This window comes from Spermophilus citellus (genome assembly GCF_964194105.1).
Source record: "Spermophilus citellus genome assembly, chromosome: 2".
Classification (NCBI taxonomy): Eukaryota; Metazoa; Chordata; class Mammalia; order Rodentia; family Sciuridae; genus Spermophilus; species Spermophilus citellus.
Genome location: NC_138183.1, coordinates 227,908,557 through 227,924,638, shown reverse-complemented (window position 1 = coordinate 227,924,638; position 16,082 = coordinate 227,908,557). Strand labels below are relative to the sequence as shown.

At 36.5% G+C, this 16,082-nt stretch overlaps 1 protein-coding gene across 1 annotated transcript in view; it reads right to left on the bottom strand.

Annotated features, from left to right (window-relative positions):
- The window catches only part of TRIM44 (tripartite motif containing 44), a 112,160-nt gene that overhangs the window by 83,814 nt on the left and 12,264 nt on the right, over positions 1-16,082 (bottom strand). The window contains exon 2 of the mRNA XM_081273184.1: positions 7,075-7,152. Within this exon, the coding sequence (XP_081129310.1) occupies positions 7,075-7,152 (78 nt within the window). The remainder of the gene's footprint in view (positions 1-7,074; positions 7,153-16,082) is intronic.

Here is a 16,082-nt window from a genome sequence, read left to right as displayed (position 1 = left end):
GTCTCTGTTGGCTCCTCTTCCATTCTTCCTGTGAATTTTTACTTCTAGTTTCTCTCTTCCTCCCTCGCAAATATTGCATACTACACTACCTCTGTTCTCTCACCTACCATTTGAAATTGTAAATCATTTTAACAAATTTTCTGTTTGTACTATAGATAGTTATTGAACTCATCATTTTGGTTTAATGCAAGAAAGCAGAAGATGCCTTAGTGGGGAGCTATTAGATTTAAGGCTATATAGTGTGTACACTGGGTGCTGTTGATATTGGTCTTACCAGTAAAGGTGAAGTGCTGGAAACCTTCAGGGACATATAGGACTATAGGGTAGAATTTATCCTGCCTTAGATCCATACTTTTAGATGGGCAAATGTGAGAGGCCATCCTCGCACATGATTTGAGTTACCTCCCTGGCTGGGTGAGAGGCGCTTAGACACAGCTGTGTTAGAGCTTTCCCCACCCTTTCCCAGGTCCGCGGGCTTGTCCGTGCAGAGGTGTGTCTGGCCACTGCCCTGCAGACCCAATTGTCGCTGCTGACCTTGGGATGCTGCCCCCCTTAATCTTCATTGGATGGGATTTTCCCTGGAAATTTTTGTTCCCCAATAAAAGCCTACTCCCTGGTGTGTTCTCTCTCTCTCTCTCTCGCTAGTCTCTTCTGTAAACCTCACTACCGTATTAGGTGGCTGGAGGCGGGAGCTAAGAGAAGCCATCCTGAACCTGGCATTAATGGTAATAAGAGTCTTGTCTCTTTAATTTAAAACTCCCTAGCAATTACTCATGAATTGAACCTTCTTCTATGAAGCCAGCGCTGGTCGCGTGGCAGAGGCAAACACACTAACAACATGAAAAAACGAGGGAATAAAGGGCCCCAAGCAAACCAAGATGCTTTAACAACAGAAGCCACTGATGACATGGTAGAAGAAATGTCCAAGAAGGAATTCAGATTGTATATAGTTAAATTGATATATGAAGTAAAGGATAGTATGAGGAGTGAAATCAAAGAACAAATATAGGAAGTGAAAGAACACTTCAATAGAGTTAGAGATCATGGGGAAAAAAACAAGCAGAAATCCTCATAATGAAGAAATCAGTAAACCAAATTACAAATTCAATAGAAAGTATCACCAACAGACTAGACCACTTGGAAGACAGAACCTTAGACAATGAAGATAACATATATAATCTTGAAAGTAGAGCTGAACATGCGGCGAAGATGTAAGAAACCATGAACAGAATATCCCAGAATTATGGGATAACATGAAAAGACCAAATTTAATAGTTATTGGAATAGATGAAGGAGTAGAGATACAAACCAAAGGAATGCACAATATTTTCAATGATATAATAGCAGAAAATTTCCCAAACCTAAAAAAATGAAATGGAAAATCAAATATAAGAGGCATTCAGGACCCCAAATGTACAATATTACAGCAGACCCAACCCAGACACATTATAATGAAAATGAGTGACACAGATAATAAAGATTAAAATCGTAAAGGCTGTGAGAGAAAAAAAATCAAATAATATATAGAGGGAAATCAATTTGGATCTCAACTGATTTCTCAACCCAGACCCTCAAAGCTAGGAGGTCCAATAATATATTTCAAACTCTGAAAGAAAATGAATGTCAATCAAGAATTTCATATCCATCAAAATTAAGTTTTAGATTTGAAGATAAAATTAAAACATTCCATGATAAGCAAAAATTAAAAGAATTCACAACTAGAAAGCCTACTCTCAGAGCATTCTCAACAAAATATTCCATGAGGATGAAGTGAAACCAGCAAAGGGAGGATCTACACTAAAGGGACATTCAACCAAATGAGAAACTAAGACAAATCAAAAACCAGAAATAAATTAAAATGACAGGGAATACAAGTCATACCTCAATAATAACCTTGAATTTTAAGGACCTAAACTTATCAATCAAAAGACATAGATTATCAGATTAGATTAAAAAGCAAGACCCAACAATGCTATCTTCAAGAGACTTACCTCATGGGTAAAGACAACCACAGGCTGAAGGTGAAAGGATGGGAAAAAACTTATCACTCATACAGACTGTGTAAACAAGCAGGGGTTTCTATTCTCACCTCAGATAAAATAGACTTCAAATCAAATCAGAAGAGACAAAGAAGGACATTTCATACTTCTTAAAGGAAGTGTATATATATATATATATATATATATATATATATATGCAATTATAAATATTTATGCCCCAAACAATGGAGCACCTATGTACATCAAACAAACCCTTCTCAATTTCAAGAGTCAAACAGACCCAATACAATAATACTGGGTGATTTTAACACACCTCTCTCATTACTAGACAGATCTTCCAAACAAAAAAATTAAATAAGAAAACAATAGAACTAAATAATAAAATCAATAATTTAGACTTAACAGATATATATAGAATATTTCATCCATCAACGAGAAAATATACTTTCTTCTTAGCAGCACATGGCTCCTTCTCTAAAATAGACCATATATTATGCCACAAAGCAACTTCTGGTAAATACAAAAAAAAAACCCAGAGATAATACCCTGCATTTTGTCAGACCACAATGAAATGAAATTAGAAACCAATGATGAAATAAAAAATTGAAGCTACTGTAACAAATAGAGACTAAATAATGCACAATTGAATGATGAATAAATAGTAGAAGAAATCATGGATGAAATTTTAAAAATTCTTAATTTGATACAACATATCAAAATCTCTGGACACTATGAAGACAGTACTAAGAAGAAAGTTTATTGTATTGAGTGAATTCATTAGGAGAATAAAAAAGTCTGGGCTGGGGTGTAGCTCATTGGTAGAGCGCCCGCCTCACATAGGTGAGGCACTGAGTTCGATCCTCAGCACCACAGAAAAATAAAGATATTGTGTCCAACTACAACTAAAAAAATATTTTTAAAAAGAATAAAAAGTCAACAAGTAATGACCTAACACTACATCTCAAAGACCTAGAAAAAGAAGAATAAATCAACACCAAAAGCAGTAATAGACAGGAAATAATCAAAACCAGAACTGAAATCAAATCAAAACAAAAGGAAAAACTGAAAATATTGACAAAACAAAATGTTGGTTCTTTAAAAAAATAAATAAAATAGATAACCCCCTGGCCATGTTAATGAAGAGAAAAAGAAAGAAAACTCAAATTGCTAAAATACAAGATAAAGAAGGAAATATCACAAGGGACAAGTCTGAAATACAGAAGATAATTAGAAACTGTGTGAAAATTTATACTCTAATAAAATAGAAAATATCAGAGAAATCAACAAATTTCTAGACATATGACCTACCCAAACTGAATGAGGTCATACGTGATTTAAACAGATCAATTTCAAGTAGTGAAATAGAAAACGCCATCAAAAGCCTACCAACAGAGAAAAGCCAAGGACCAGATGGATTCTCAGCCGAGTTCTACAAGACTTTCAAAAGAAGAATTAAAACCAATACTCCTCAAAAGTATTCCATGAAATAGAAAAGGAGGGAACCATTCCAAACTCATTTTATGAGGCTAATATGACCCTGATACCAAAATCAGACAAAGACACATCAAGGAACGAAGACTTCAGACCAATATCCCTGATAAACATAGATGCAAAAACTCTCAATAAAATTCTGGCAAATTGCATACAAATCATATTAAAAAGATAGTGCACCACGATCAAGTGGTGCATGACTGGTTCAACATACGGAAATCAATAAATGTAATTCATCATATTAACAGACTTAAAAACAAAAATCATATGATCATCTCAATAGATGCAGAAAAAGGATTTGACAAAATACAGTAAAAACACTAGAAAAACTAGGGATAGTAGGAACACACCACAACATTGTAAAAGCTATATATGCTAAACCCAAGGCCAGCATCATTCTAAATGGAAGGAAAACTGAAAGCATTCCCGCTAAAAACTGGAACAAGATAAGGATGACTTCTTTCACCACTTCTATTCAACATCATTCTTGAAACTCTAGCCAGAACAATTAGACAAAAGAAAGAAATTAAAGGGATACAAATAAGTAAAGGAGAACTCAAACTATCACTATTTGCTGATGACATGATTCTGAATCTAGAAAATCAAAAAATTCCACCAGAAAATTTCTAGAATAAATAAATTCAGCAAAGTAGCAGGATATAAAATCAACACCCATAAATCAAACACATTCCTATACATCAGCGATGAATCCACTGAAAGAGAAATTAGGATTAAACAAACAAACAAACAACAACAACAACAAAAAAAAAAAAAAAAACCCTGAGAATCATTCTAACAAAAGAGGTGAAAGACCTCTACAATGAAAACTACAGAACACTAAAGAAAGAATTTGAAGAAAACTTCAGAAGATGGAAAGATCTCCATGCTCCTGGATAGGCAGAATTAATATTGTCAAAATGGTCATACTACCAAAAGCATTACACAGATTTAATGCAATTCCTACTAAAATCCCAATGACATTCTTCATAGAAATAGAAAAGGCAATCATGAAATTTATTTGAAAAAATAAGAGACCCAGAATAGCTAAAGCCATCCTTAGCAAGAAAAGTAAAGCAGGAAGCATCACAATACCAGACCTTAAAATATACTACAGAGCAATAGTAACAGAAACAGCATGGTATTGGCACCAAAATAGACTTGTAGACCAATGGTACATTATAGAAGACACAGAGACAAACCCACATGAATATGGTTATCTATCTCATATTAGACAAGGGTGCCAAAAACATTCACTGGAGAAAAGATAGTGTCTTCAAAAAATGGTGCTGGCAAAAACTAGAAATTCGTATGTAGCAGAATAAAATTAAACCTCTATATCCCACCCTGCACAAAAAATCAATTCAAAGTGGATCAAAGACTTAGGCACTAGAACAGAGACCCTGCGCCTAATAGAAGAAAAAATAGACCCAAATTTTCACGTAAGCCTAACATCTGACTTCCTTAACAAGACTCCCAACGCTCAAGAAATAAAATCAAGAATCAATAAATGGATGGATTCAAATTAAAAAGCTTCTTCTCAGCAAAGGAAACAATTGATAACGTGAGGACAGATTGGGAGAAAATCTTCACTACATGCACCTCTGATAAAGCATTAATCTCTAGGATATATAAATACCTCAAAAAACCTAACACCAAAAAACCAAATAACCCAATCAATAAATGGGCTAAGGAACTCAACAGACACTTCAAAGAAGAAATACAACTGATCAACAAATATATGAAAAAATGTCCAGTATCACTAGCTATTAGAGAAATGCAAATCAAAACTACTCTAAGATTTAATCTCTCTACCGTCAGAATGGCAATCATCAAGAATACAGGCAACAATAAATGTTGGCAAGGATGTGGTGAAAAAGGTACACTCATACATTGCTGGTGGGACAGAAAGCAATGTGGAGATTCCTCAGAAAGCTTGGAACGGAACCACCATTTTAAGTCCTTTGAGTATAAAGTCCTTTATACTCAAAGGACTTAAAATCAGCAAACTACAGTAATGCAGCCACGTCAATGTTTATAATAGCTCAATTCACAACAGCTAAACTATGGAACCAACCTAGGTATCCCTCAATAGATGAATGGATAAAGAAAATGTGGTATATACACTTAATGGAATGTTATCCAGTTTTAAAGAAGAGTGAAATTATGGCATTTGCCAGTAAATGGATGGAGTTAGAGAATATCATGCTAAGCAAAATAAGCCAATCTCACAAAACCAAAGGCCAAATGCTTTCTCTAACATGTGGATGCTAATTCACAATAAGGTGGAGGCTAGGGAAGAACAGTTTTACTTTAGATTAGGTAGAGGGAAGTGATGGGAGGGGAGGGGATGTGAGGATAGGAAAGACAGTAGAATGAAACAGACATTATTACTTTATGTATATGTGTGACTACCTGACCAATATGATTCTGCAACACGTACACTCAGAAAAATGAGAAATTATATCCCATCTACGTATGACATATCAAAATGCATAAATGCATTCTACTGTCATGTAAAACTAATTAAAACAAATTAAAAATTTTTGTTATGAATATTTTACAATAATAATGTAAGGTACCTAGCCCACTCTCAGTAGGTACTCAAGAAATGCTAGACCCATTCCCTTTATAAGGAATTCAGGGATAGGGTGAAGGAGACAGGAAAAATAAAATAAACTAAGATCCTTTCCCTGTTTTATTGTGAAAGGCTTTGAGTCTCAGGCAGAGCCCAGCTGGTCCTAATACCAGGCAGGACCACATTAAGTGTCTCAGAAGGAAGGAGAAAGGAATCTGAGTTAGTTATAATCCCTGCAGCCTGTTCTGTTCCCACTCCACCTCCACCTGGGTATGGCAAACCCTAGAATATCAACCCTCCAGCCCCCAACACCCTGCCCCCCCCCCCAAAAAAACCTAGACACTTAAACCTCAAGGTCATGAGAACAAAAGGATATTCAGTGGCAGCTGGCTTCAGTACATGGGGGAGAGACAAGACTTTAGTATTGAACACCAACTGGATGGGTCCTGTATCCTGTTCCAGTCCCAAGCGTTATGCTGATCAGTATCTCAAATGCCTTCAGTTGGATTTATATGCACAGGGGATAGAAATCTCAAAAGTCAAGTAAACAAATATTAAAAATGCACTTCTCTACAGTTATAATTAATGATTATGTATTGTTAAGTCATAAAATAAGAGGGAAAACATGACATATCTACAAGAATATCAGAATACTGATTTTGATGGGTAGGCTTAATTAGATCTTTTTTTTGGTGGGGGAAGATAGCTGGAAATGAACTCAAGGGCACTTGACCACTGAGCCACATCCCCAGCTCTATTTTGTATTCTATTTAGAGACAGGGTCTCACTGAGTTGCTTAGCACCTCACCTTTGCTGAGGCTGGCTTTGAACTCACAATCCTCCTGCCTCGTCCTCCCTAGGATTATAGGCGTGTGCCACCATGCCTGGCTTTAATTAGACCTTAATGTAATGTTCACAGAGATGATCATTAACATTCCTCAAATGTAGCTCAAGGAGAATAAAATGCTTGGGGTACCAACATCCAATCAATTTTAAAACAATACTTACTTTAGGATCTGAGCTCTTGAACTTTAACCTTTCCACCAATTCTATCATGGCTGCCTTCAGTCCTCCTGAGTCTTTGCTCTAGAAGAAAGAAAAGTCAAGGGTCACTAGAGAGCATTTTGTTTTTCTCTTAAACAGAATTTCAGAGGACAATGAAATGGAAAGCAATTTTTTCTTCTTATCATCCAAGAGAACTGAACAACTTAGGGAGACCTGCACTGCACTGACCCCTTCCCCTTCTCTACAGACAAAGAGGGTTAGGACATAAATTGCCCAGTGACCTGAAAGAACTACTGGAATGAAAATTAAATGCAATTTGTACAGGCTGACTCACTGCTTCATCTCAGACTCAACTGTGCTGGTGTTCACTGAAGGCCAAAGCCCTGCAAAAGAAATTTGCATCTTATGGCCTACTGATTTTTATTTTAAACTTTTATGTATCAGTGACAGAACTATGCAATATTAAATATTCTTATAAAAATAAAAGTGATGAAAACCACCCAAGATTTAACAGAAAACAGAATTACAATGTGCTGGTTAAGAGTACAAGATTTTTGAGTCAGACAAATAGAGTTTCAAATCTGAATTTCTCAAAATCTTCTAAAAAACTGGAGAAAATAAATAGGTCATTATGAGGTTTAATTGAAACAGTGTTTGCACAGTATGTGGCACATAGTAAATGCTCCAAATGTCACCTGTTGTTATTACAGTGTAATGATATATAGCAGTACAGTCCAACAGAAATGTAACAAGAACCCTCACAGGTAAGCCTGTATATAATTTAAATTTTCTTGTGGCTACAATAAAAAAGTGAAAGTAATTTTAATGTATTTAATGTAACTCAGTATGTCTAAAATATTATCATTTGCACTATGTAATTTCAATATATTACATTTTTTTCCACACTAAATCTTTGAAACCTTTTGTTTTTTCATACCTATAGCCCAATTGAATTTGGGCCACATTTCAAGTACTCCAAAGCCACACAAGGCTAGTGACTATCATGTTGGTCAACCCAAACTTAGAGTTCAGACTGTACAACCATATTGCCAGATTCAAATCTCAACTAGCTGTGTGATCTTAGGCACATCACTTAGCTTCCTTGTGAATTTCTTTACCTATAAATTGGAACTAACTATAGTAGTACCTATTTCATAGGTATGTAGTAAGATTAAATAGTTAATATGTCAAGATTCACAGAACAGGGCCTAGCACAGGGTAAACACAATAGGAGTATGAGATAGTTTTATTATTACTCTTTGTCTCTCTCTTGTTTTAAAAGTTCTTTAAAGGTAAGAACTACATCTTTTATATCTCTGTGTCTCCTGTGCCCAGCATAAGAAGGCATTGTAAAAAGCCTGCTGCACAAATGAACAAACTTAACCTTAAGACATGAATGTGCATTAATGATAACGTGTGTACGCACGTGCGTCATTATCTGCAATTTTAAGAACTACTTTATTTTCTTATCTCAACAATTCTGTTGCACAGGGTATGACCATTCATTTTACCAGTGAAGAAATGAAGGCATAAAGAAGTAAGAAGAGTCAGGTGTGGTGACACACATCTATAATCCCAGCTACTTGGGAGGCTGAAGCAGGAGGATCCCAAACTCAAGCTTGCCAATTTAGCAAGAGCCTGTCTTAAAAGAAAAAAATGAAAAGGGCTGAGGATGTAGCTCAGTGGCAAATGCTCCTGAGCTTAATCCCCAACACCACTGAAAAAAGGGTTAGGGGGAAGGTGGGCTGGATATGTAATTGAGAGTTAGAAACACTTGCCTAGTTTGTGCAAGGCCTTTGGTTTGATCTGGAGTACCACAAAAAAAAAAAAAAAAAAAAGATTTATTGTCATTTTTATAGGGGAAGGGATGATAATAAACAAACACTACAACTATCTCTTACTCAAAATTGGCCTCTAGATCAGTGAGGAGATTTATAGAACTAATTTCAGTTGCTCCAAAACAGGAAATACTTAGTAAGAACCACTGAAAGGATTAAAATACATTAAATGTTAAATCTTTCCCCTCCCAATCTACTCCTTCTCCCAAGTCTACATATGAAAGCAAAAGTCAAATGTAACATGACTATGACCAATATCTGCTTTAGATATGCTTTCTGAACAGATCACATTTCTATGCTAACTATGGTTCTACACTGTACTAATTTCTACTTTTTAAAATGATTGTAGAAATTAGGGGAGTTATAAACAATCTTCAATCTCTATGGTTTCAGAAAAAAGACAGCTGGGAAAAGGAATCTAGAGGTCACATATGAGGGAGTGAGAGAGATCTGAAGTACCTAAAAAAGGGTTAAGTTGTCAGACAATCCTGCTTTTACAGGACAATAAAGCCTGTCTAGTGATATCATTCCTCTACTAGGCTTCTCATTGGTTGAACAAGCTGGTCATTTGTCCCTGGAAAGCTCTCTTTCACCCCATCCCAGCTGCCAGCACCCATTTTAAGCTCTTCAGCAAAAGCCTAATGTGTTATGACTTTCCCCATGGCTCTAAAAACAGAAAGGAATGTAGCAAACTGGGCCTTGAACCTTTCAGCAAAACAGAACTACGGAAGGAATTCCTAAGAAGCAGACAGTCTGTTTGCAGGCAGATGTGCCTTGTACAGAAAGATAAGGGAGCCCTTCACCTTCTTTCATAAAAATGCAGAGTGTCAGCAGAATCCTTCCTCCTTTACACAAAGCACAGGCAGCTTGCCTTCGCCTAGGGACAGGCGGTGGCACCTGAAGAGAGCCTCCAATCAGGAAATTCACCCATTGGCCTCCCCAGCTGACTCTCTGAGAATTATTCTCAAAGATTAATTGGGCTCTATGTTGAGAATGCTATACTAGCCTCTAAATGAGTGGTGAAGAAAACCTTCCCCAATGGCTTAACACACACACACACACACACACACACACACACACACACACACAAAGCAGCTGGTCAAAAGAGAAAGGCTCTTCTGGGCAGACCTGACCCTGACAGCTGCAGAGCTGGTATGGAGGATGCTGGTCCAAATCCTCCCCACCCAAACCCCTGCTTTCTTCCATTCTCCAGTCCCTTCCTGTACCCCAAGGAGCCTTGTACACAGGTGTTCAAGCTACTTACTGTCCAAGCTCTGAGAAGACACCTCTCAAACAGTCCCTTTAGCCACACCTGAAACCTAGGGATACATATATACCAGGGGTGGGGTTCAATGCCTTTGGTCCATCTGCAAGCAGAGGAACTCAGGAACTGAGTCTCCATAGGACCACAGAGCAGGCTCAGGACATTTTATCGGACAATTTTTGGATCCTGGGTACTCGGGTAACAGGAAGGTGACGGGCATGGTCAAAAGAGGGGACTTCAAAAGCATGGAACACAGAACATGGGTCTATCTAGGTCTGAAGGTGGCATCCGAGTATGAGTATCAATCTTGAGGCAAACATTATGACTAGAGAAGAAGTGGGACTTTCCTGATATCCACACTGCACCTTCATCCACCAATGCATTCCAACAACACAGTTCAATGTGAACATATCTTGTTTATGTACTATTTTCTTTCCCCAAAAAAGTACAGAATAAAGAGACAAGCACCATGCTGTGACACCTACCCCTGAGGAATTGATCAATTTGTGGAAGTGTAAAAGGCTTCACAAAAGCCAGCTTCTAGAAGTGAGTCATGATAAAAAAAATACCTTACATACTAAGTTATTTTTTATTCTCTGAAACATATTCATATGCTCTTTCATTGGCATTTCACAGTAACTCTAAAAGATAGTGTATTCTCACTTTACAGCTGAGAATAATATCTGGTAGAAATAAAATGAGGATCCCCAAAAATCACAGAGCTCATACACCCTTTAATTAGCATTTCATGATAACACAATAAAAGGAGATAGTGAATTCTCAATTGTTCCCCCAAATAAAAGCAGCAAAACCAGGATCAGAACGATGAAAAATAAAAAAATTTATAACATGTACAACAGAAGAGATTAATCAAGAATATTAAAAGAATTCCTGTAAATTAATAAGAAAAAGACAATTAAACCCCAAAGAAATCCCAACAAAAGGGCATGGACATAGAAGAAATGTAAAATGGTTTATAAATACATCCAAAGATGTTTAAACTTACTCATAATTAAGATATCATTTCTTACCCATCAGACTGAAAAAAAATGTAATCTAATAACAGCAAGTGTTAAGGGGCTTGAGGTAAACTGGGGGCTTCCATATATTGCTGACTAAAGTGTAAAATGGAAATGCTACTCTGAAGTCACATGCCTAGCAAGTCCACTTTTCCTTTCCTCTTGAGAAACATTGATTCATCTCTCAAGGGGGCATGCACAAAGATATTTATTGCAACATTACTTGTAATACTGAAAACTGTAAACACCCTAAGCATTCATACATAGAGAAAGGCTAAATAAACTATGTAATTAACAAACTAAGGAATACCTTATAGCAAATAAAAGGAATAAAGTAGATCCATACATACAGCAAGACATAGTGTAAAATTAAAAAAGAAAAAAATTGTAAAATAATATACATAATAAGTACATATGTTCTATAGGTGATGTAAGTATGTAAAAGAAAAGCAATAACTACTGGGATTGGTATTAGGGATGACAGAAGAAGGGTTTTAGATTTAGTTCCATGTATTTGTGTTAGTTGCAGGACTTCCTGTCTAGGAGAAACAAGAATGGAATCTAGGCTTATCTCAGGATGTTACATTTCCAGCACTTTCTACAGTTAACTCTGAGAACTCTTAGCAAGAAAGAGGGAAAAAGTCAGGTCACCAAGGCTATTCTTATTCCTCCTAGACAGGAAGTCCTACAACTCTTCAGCCAAGTGAGTCAAGCTTCCCCCAGGTATAAAACCCCAGATGGCATGTGATCTAAGGGTCTCAGCTTTAGTATAGTATCAGGCATGTGTAGATGAGATTCTATGTCTCCTGGGTTACTCCTGAGCCTTGCAAAACCAGCTTCCACCTGGCAAATTGCAAGCCTTCAATATATATATGTTGAATAAGTGAAGAGCTTAAAAGAAAAAAAATCACGTCATTAACTTCAAGTAACATATAAACATACCTTAAATAAATACTGTATGTGAAAAAACTGTGGTAAAAATTAAGTGAAATAATGTGTAAAAAGTTTATAGTACCAGCCAGGCATGACGGCACATGTCTACAATCCCAGGAACTTGGGGGATCACAAGTTGAAAGCCAGATTCAGCATTTAGGGATGCCCTAAGCAACTTTGCAAGATGTGTCTCAAAATAAAAAAATAAAAAGGGCTGGAGATGTGGCTCAGTGATAAGCACCTCTGGGTTCAATCTCTGGTACCAAAAAAAAAAAAAAAAAAAAAAAAAAGTAAAAAGGTTTATAGTACAGAAGCTAGTACATGCTAAGTTCTCAATAAATTTTGGTAATGGTTATTTATTGTTAGTATTAATTGAATAGTGATATATCATGACTGCTAAGTATCAGGTACTAAGCTAGAGAAGCACTGAATAGAAAAAAAATGAACAAAACCATTTGTTAATAATCAAAATATACTGCAGAACAGCAAGGAAAAAAATCTTCAAAGAAATGGGAAAAAAAGATTTTGGAATATTTACATAAAAAATGCCTTCATATATAGATAGTAAACATCAAGAGAATATATCAGTGCAACTTAGAAAGCTTAATGGGAGTGGCAATAATTGAGAGTATAGGCAAATGAGATGTTAGAAAGAATATATACTTCAAAGTCAGACTTGGATTCAAATCCAAGTCCTTCCACTGACAAGCTGGGTAACACCAACCCAAAGTTAACCTCTTTGAGTGTCAGTTTCCTCACCTATAAAATGGGAATCATAACATCACAGCTTAGTACAGAGTTATACTGAGGATCACATTAAGTAATGTATGAAAAGCAACTGATCTCAAACTGCTCAATACTGAGAATCACATTAAGTAATGTATGAAAAGCAATTGATCTCAAACTGCTCAATAAATGACAGCTATTATTTTTTTCTCATCTATAGAACATTCTCAAAATTCAACAGAAAAGTTTCTACTTGTCTCTTAGTGTCATAACCTCAGCCAAAGGTAAGCATTTCCAATCCTCAAAATCTACCACTCAATACAGGTTATACCCTACAAGAGTTCACTGGACCTAAAATACAAAGAGGAGAAGAGTATGGGTGCCTATATAAACTTACCATTACCTCTCTTCATAACTGCCTATGGGAGAGAAAATACAGGATACTTTCTAACCCAAAAGTAGAGGGTAAATTACCCCTGCTGCCAGACTAACTTGTCTTGAACTGAACTCAGAACAGAACCTTAGATGGCTCTTTAATGGAAATACATTAAAAAAAAAAAAAGGGGGGGGGGGAGTGTGACCTTCACTTTTCTGTTTGGAAAAACTGGCTGCACCTTCAGCAGTCATCTTGGTCCATAAGAAGGACTACACCCTAAGGATGACAAAGAGGAGCAGGAAAGAGTCTAAATACCTCTTAACTTCATGGTCCTTCCAACCTTATTAGACTTCTTACATTCAGCCTCCCATAGTCTTCTATAAAAATTTCCCACAGTTCAAAATGAAAAACAAAATCTAAAGAGGACAACCAGCAAGACTTGTGAACCTAAAATTAGACCTACCAACTGTGTTTTGTTTAGCTAATGCATAAGGCACCAGCAGGACACTGAAATATATAGGAGCTTCTTCTCTGAAGATGAGTTTTTCAACAGCCTATCAACTCACCAGATTAAAGCAGGCAGAAGGAGCAGAAGGAGAGGGGGCTGAACAGTTTTCACCCAAAGAAAACTTGGTGTCCAGAACATCTACTGCTGCCAGACTAACCTGTCTAGAACTGAACTCAGAACAGAACCTTAGATGGCTCTTTAATGGTAATAAAAAAGAGCCACAATTGCTAAGCATCTTCTTATACTGTAGGCACCATGTTAAGCTCCTTACAAGATCTGTGATCTTATTTCTCCTCACTATAACACACTCATGAGAAACAATTATGCCCATGTTATAGAATAAGAAACCAGGACTCAGAGAGGCCAAATGAATCACCCAACATGACACAGCTAGGAAGTACAAGTGCCAGGAATCAAACTCACAGACTGCAAAGACAACTGGGGCAAAGACTTTTTCTTTTTTTTTTTTTTATGTTATATATTTTTTTAATTGATTATTTAAAGCATTACATAGCTCATGATATATCATCTTTTATACATTTGAAGACTTTTTCTTTAGTAACAGAACCTCAGTTTTTAGCTGGACATACTGTGGGACAGTTAACTGAAGTTAACTATCTTAAAAGTTTGGACCTATTACAATGGATGTTTTCTATAATATTGTTGAAGTTAAAAAAAAGATTATTACCTGAACTAAAGGTAAGCATTTTCAATCCTCAAAATCTACCACTCAATATTGGTTATACCCTGCAAGGGTTCACTGGACCTAAAATACAAAGAGGAGAAGAGTAAGGGAGAGCTACTGGAGAGCTTCCTTTAAAAAGAGGAGTGTGCCTTCACTTTTCTGATTTGGAAGAACTGGCTGCACCTTCAGCAGTCATCTTGGTCCATAAGAAGGACTACACCCTAAGGATGACAAAGAGGAGCAGGAAAGAGTCTAAATACCTTTTAACTTCATGGTTCTTCCAATCTTATTGGACTTCTTTCATTCAGACTTGTTTTACATGAGAGAGAAATAAATAACTATCTTGTTTGAGTTGCTGTTATTTTGAATTTTCCCAAGTTATTTCATTACTTTAGATGTATCTGAACTAAATTTCAATATAAATACTGATATGCTAAGCCACTATGCAAACTCTCAGCCTTCATTAATGTCCTAGGATTAAGATGAAATTATTAAACTTCATATCATACCATTTACTAAGTATTTCACATGTATCTAACTATTTAGCAGGCATTGTGCTAGGTGTCAGGAACACAAAGATCAATAACATATAGTCCTTAACCCATAGAGGACAGACATGGAAAGAGTTAATACTGAAATAGTTTACAATATTTTGTGGGACAAAAATGTGCACAAGTGGCTGGGCTTGTAGCTCAATAGTAGAGTACTTGCCTTGCATGTGGAAGGCACTGGGTTCAATCCTCAGCACCACATAAAAATAAAAATAAAGGCATGGTATCCATCTACTACTAAAAAAAAAAAAAAAAAAAAAAAAAAAAAAAAAAAGTGCACAAGCTGTTGCTATGGGATCAGAGAGAAGGGCTACCTGAATAGCCTCTATATACCTTGTAAAACCCTGCCCATTTTTTACTTATTTATTTATTCCATCTTTTAATCTTTTAGTACCAGGGATTAAACAAAGGGGCGCTTAACCACTGAGCAACATCCCCAGCCAGTTTTATTTTGAGACTGGGTCTCACAAAGTTGCTGAGGCTGGCCTCAAACTCATGATCCTCCTGCTTCAGGCTCCAAGCCGCCAGGATTTCAGGCATGTGCCACTGTGCCCAGCCCTACCCATCTCTTAAAGCCTATATCAAGGGGCTGGGGATGTGGCTCAAGCGGTAGCGCGCTCGCCTGGCATGCGTGCGGCCCGGGTTCGATCCTCAGCACCACATACAAACAACGATGTTGTGTCCGCCAAGAACTAAAAAATAAATATTAAAAATTCTCTCTCTCTCTCTCTCTCTCTCCTCTCTCACTCTCTCTTTGAAAAAAAAAATAAAAAAAAATAAAGCCTATATCAAATACCACTTCTTCCAAGAAACCATTCCTGGTTCCATACCCTCCAACTAAAAATATTTTTTCTTTTCTCTAAAGTCACATATCATACTGTTGTGCCTCTCTTCTAATACTTAACACAAAAAAAGACTCTCTTTCCTGCTGGGATACAAGCTTTCTAAAGTAAAAACCTCTTCTTATTCTTTTCAGTATGTGCTACACAGCTCACCAAAGTAAGTGCTCAAAAACAGAGATAAATAAAATTAACTTTAAAAAATAAAAGATTCTGAAACTGAAGCTAACTATATGTTACAGTTTGGAGATATTATAATGGAAGTTTTCTGT